General features: G+C 58.7%; 1 protein-coding gene across 1 annotated transcript in view; it reads right to left on the reverse strand.

Annotated features, from left to right (window-relative positions):
• Positions 1-3532, reverse strand: part of LOC110391357 (branched-chain-amino-acid aminotransferase, mitochondrial-like) — a gene marked incomplete at its 3' end in the record, with an annotated part of 5175 nt that extends 1643 nt beyond the window's left edge. The window contains 7 exon segments of the mRNA XM_021383187.1: positions 134-253; positions 353-463; positions 654-854; positions 1465-1515; positions 2015-2108; positions 3018-3150; positions 3418-3532. Coding sequence (XP_021238862.1) covers positions 134-253; positions 353-463; positions 654-854; positions 1465-1515; positions 2015-2056 — 525 coding nt within the window.
• Positions 3533-4176: the final 644 nt, after the last annotated feature.

Consider the following 4176-nt stretch of genomic DNA (forward strand, 5'->3'; position numbering starts at 1 on the left):
TCCCCAAAGACCCCCCTCAAAGTCCCTTAATCCCCGAGACTCCCCACCTACACCTCTCCCAGGCCCCTTAGCGCCCTCCAGCCCTCTTCTATGGACCCCTCCCACCTCATTGCCCCCCTCCCTGTGCCCCCACCTCGGTGCTGATGTAGGTGGGCCGGATGTACAGGCTGGCAGCCTCGGAGCGTGGCACCCACTCCTGCTCCAACCGCACCAACGCACGAATGCACTCCAGCAGCTCCGTGGGGTCGAAGGGCTGCGGAGAGGGGGACATGGAGACAAGGGCGACTGCTGAGCCCCTAGGGATGCAGGGGACAATGGGGACATGGGGACACTGGGGACAAGGGACACTCACGGGCAGGCAGACCCTCTGGGCCGAGCGTCCCATCCGCTCCATGTTCAATTCAGGGCGAAAAAGGCGGATTTTGTCGTCTGCACCGCGGAATGCCTTCATGCCCTCGAAGAGCTGGGGGGAGTCAGGGAAAACTGGGAGCACTGGGAATGGGGTTAAGGGCACTGGAAGAGGGCACTGGGAGGGGACACTGGGAGTACTGGGAAGGGGGTTATGGGCCACTGAAGGCATGGTGAAGTTCTGGGGTATTGGGGACATTTTTAGGATGCTTTCTGTGGTCATTTTGGGCTGTTTTAGGGCTCACCTCCACAGCGTAGTGCAGTCCAGAGGACGCGGGGTGCAGGCACAGGTCCTGGAAGGGACGAATGTGGGGGGGTCCCCAGCCATCCCCCCGGCTCCACTCGATGGTCAGCATGTGGTCAGTGAAGGTCTTCCCAAACGTCAAGTGCTCTGGGGGGGGCTTGGGCTTGGGGTGGGGGCTCTGCTCCACACGCAGCTCTGCTGCCTGTACCCCAGCCCCCAAAAGGGATATGGTCAATGGGGGGGGGGCAATGGAACTGCAGTAGGGATCCCCAAGGGACATGGTGGTGGGAGGACCCCCAAAGGGACCCCAGTATTGAGGGACCCAGTAACGAGGATCCCAATAGAGATCACAAAGGGACACCAAAGGGACCTAGTGAGAGGGGCCCCAAAGGGACCCCAACAGGGACATGGGAATGGGGGGGATCTCAACAGGGAGCCCACTAATAGGGGACCCCAAAAAGACCCTGGTCCTGGGGGACCCCAACAGAGACCCTAGAGGGACATGACGATGGGGAACCCCAATAGGGATCCCTGTAATGGTGTACCACAAAGGGACTTGGTAACATGGCAGCTCCGTGGGGAGCCTGGCAATGGGAGAACCCAGTACGGAGCCAGTAATGGGAAACCCCAATAGAAACCCTAGAGGAAACTGGCAATGGGGAGCGCCAAAGAGAACCCACGGGGACCACAAAAGAACACAGTAATGTGGGACCCCAAAAGAACTCCAGTATCAGGGCAGCCCCATGGGAACCTCTTCAAAAGGGGACAATGGCAGAGGGGACACCTGTCACACCCCCCCCAGACCTCCTTACCCTAAAGACACTGCTGTAAGGTCGCCGGGTACCTAGTAATGCTGAGAGAACCTGGGGTTGGAGAAACACAGGGTGAGGGAGTGTGCATCCTTGTACCCCCCCATACCCATAGAATCCCCCCAGGAGCCCCCCAATCCCGACAGAGAATCTCCCTCCAGGAGACCCTATAAATCCCCCAAAGTGCCCCCCCCAGCCTCAGGGGATTTTGAGGGCAAGGGCTTCTTTTTCGAGAGGTGTAAGGTGGAGGGTTCCCAGACCCACACTCCCATATGGGGGAGCTGAGAGTGTCCGGGTGAGCGTGTAGCCCCCCCCAAGGAGGAAAGACATGGGGGGGGGGAGCAGAGCCGTGGCTGAGCCCTGGGCGGGGCCTGTGCTAAATGGACACGCCCACACGGGGGCGGAGCCGTCACCTGAGTCAAGGAGGGGGCGGGGCCTGCAGGTGGAAAGGGGCGTGGCCAAGGGGAGGGCTTATTGGACGGGGATTGGGGGGGGCCACTGGGGGACCACCGTGGGGGGCCCAGGGCGGGAGGGACCCGCTACCCTCACTCACCGCTCCGCCGCCCCCGCACCGGGTGAGCACAGTCGCCGCCATCTCTCCGCTGCGTCCTCTCCAGCCAATGGGAGCGCTCCACCCCGCCCCGCCCCTTCGATTTGCCAATGGGAGCGAGCTGTTAGGTCCCGCCCCCGCGCCGGCTCAGCAGCCAGTAGGAAGCTGCCGTCCCGGCTCGCCCCCACAGGGACACGCCCCGCTCCTTTTAAGGAAGAGGGAGCGGCCGCAGGGAAACCCCTCTGCTGCCGTTGCCTGGTTACGCCGACCGTGACGTCAGCGCTGCCCTTATATGGAGCGGCAGGGCCCGGTGGGGCCAAGGAAGTCTCCGTGGGGGCTGCCCCCGTGTGTGCCCCATTTGTCGGAGTCCCTATCGCGGTTTGTGCCCGTTGGGGGCTCTAGTGGGGGTCCGCAGTGCCTCTGTGGGTCTACCCCGAACAGCAGCTCTCCCTGACCCAGGCTTTGCTTTCATTGGAGGGGGAGGGTGGAAGGTGGTGGGCAGAAACGTGGAATCGTTGGAGCCATCTGAAGCACCACAGAGCGCACCCGGGGCTGCGCAGTGTAGCGCTCTGCTGCCTCGCCGTGTGCCGCCTGTCTCTATGGTAACAGGTCCTTGAGGCCTAACATGCACACATCCTGAATCCCAGAAGCGACAGCGCTTTACCCTTCACCACTCTGTGCCATCACTCCGCTAAGCTCTATGGTGATAGGTCCTCCCAGTCGTACGGGTTGGCCAGTCTTTACTGCCCCACAATTTTACTTCTTTACTCACTCCTGGACAGTGTTTTTTTCTTTTTTTTCTTTTCTTTTTTCCCCCTTCTTTATTCCTATATGGAACTGTTTGGTCACAGCCTGAACTGGTGATTGAGCACCTGGTGAGGGGTGCAGCCAGCCCTGCGTGCACAGCTGGGAGCCGTTCACCTGTGGGATTGGAGGGGGCTGCACCTGGCTCCACCCGTCCCCAACCACATTTAAGGGCGGGCAGGTGCAGGGGCAGCATCTTTACCTGGAGGCTGCTTCCTTCAGAGCATGGGGGTGAGTCCTGGTCCTCGGAAAGGGGTAAGCGATTTCTTCTTTATTTCAGGGCTGTGATCTCTGCCTTTCTTTGGGGATCCAAAACTGGTTTAAAGCAGCTGTACCTGCATTAAAAAAAAAAAAAAAAAACACCAAAAATGAAATGTGGAGTGCAATAAAGGCACTTGTAAGCAAGTACATTAAATATGACCAAGACAGAGGCTGAGAGAACGTTAACATGGCCCGGTGCTTTCTGATAGCGTGCCTTCATTTTATTATCGTTAAATTTCTTCGGCAGTCAGATTTAGGTGTATGAATATTTAAAAACAATGCAACAGACACTGGCAAAAAAAAAAAAAAAACATGATCCAGTCAATTCAATTCTTTCTTACGGATATTCATAAGGACTTAGCACAGGTTTCCTGGGTTTTAAGAATTTTTTGTTTTCTTGTTTGTTTTTTTTTCCTCCCCCTCCTCTTTTAACTTTGTGTTCTTCCCCTGTCATCAAAAGAAAACGAACAGAACGCTAGGGCCTGCGCTGCGGGCCCGCGTCAATCCCGCAGGAGAAATTCTTTCCTCGGTCCCTGCTGCCACCTCGTGGCCAATTTGCGGAACTGCCGATGTTGGGTCCTGCTGGCGGCACGACGCATGCGCGCAGACATGCGGAAGCGGCATGTGTGCGTTCTAACCGCTCTGCGCAGCGAATCCACCAATCTTTATTGTGATTATTCCTCCAAGCAACGGTGCGCATGCGCTCGGAAACGTGAAAATGGCGTACGAATCTACGACCCTCTCGGGGGTCGGCGAGCAGTCAATCCGCGGACCGTCGGCTCAGCGATGCTCCCCGCCGTCCAAGGCGGGATGCCCCTTGTCTATTTCCGCGGTTTTCAGCCCCGGGAAGGGACCGTTCCAGACCCCGGCGGCCCCTGCGCACGCCGCGGTACCTGATTGGCTCGGCTCTCCACGTGACAACAGGCAGCCCGCCAAAGCACTGCGCACGCGCTGTAGCGCAGCGGAGCTCGCTGCTGCCGCCCACTGAAGAGGATTCGGCACCGCAGCTCGCGTCAGCGGTAGCACGACGCATGCGCACAGAAACGCGGAAGTGGCGTAGCGGAGTTTGGACCGCTCTACGCAGCGAATCCGCCAAACTT

Source organism: Numida meleagris, unplaced genomic scaffold (assembly GCF_002078875.1).
Source record: "Numida meleagris isolate 19003 breed g44 Domestic line unplaced genomic scaffold, NumMel1.0 unplaced_Scaffold352, whole genome shotgun sequence".
Taxonomy (NCBI): Eukaryota; Metazoa; Chordata; class Aves; order Galliformes; family Numididae; genus Numida; species Numida meleagris.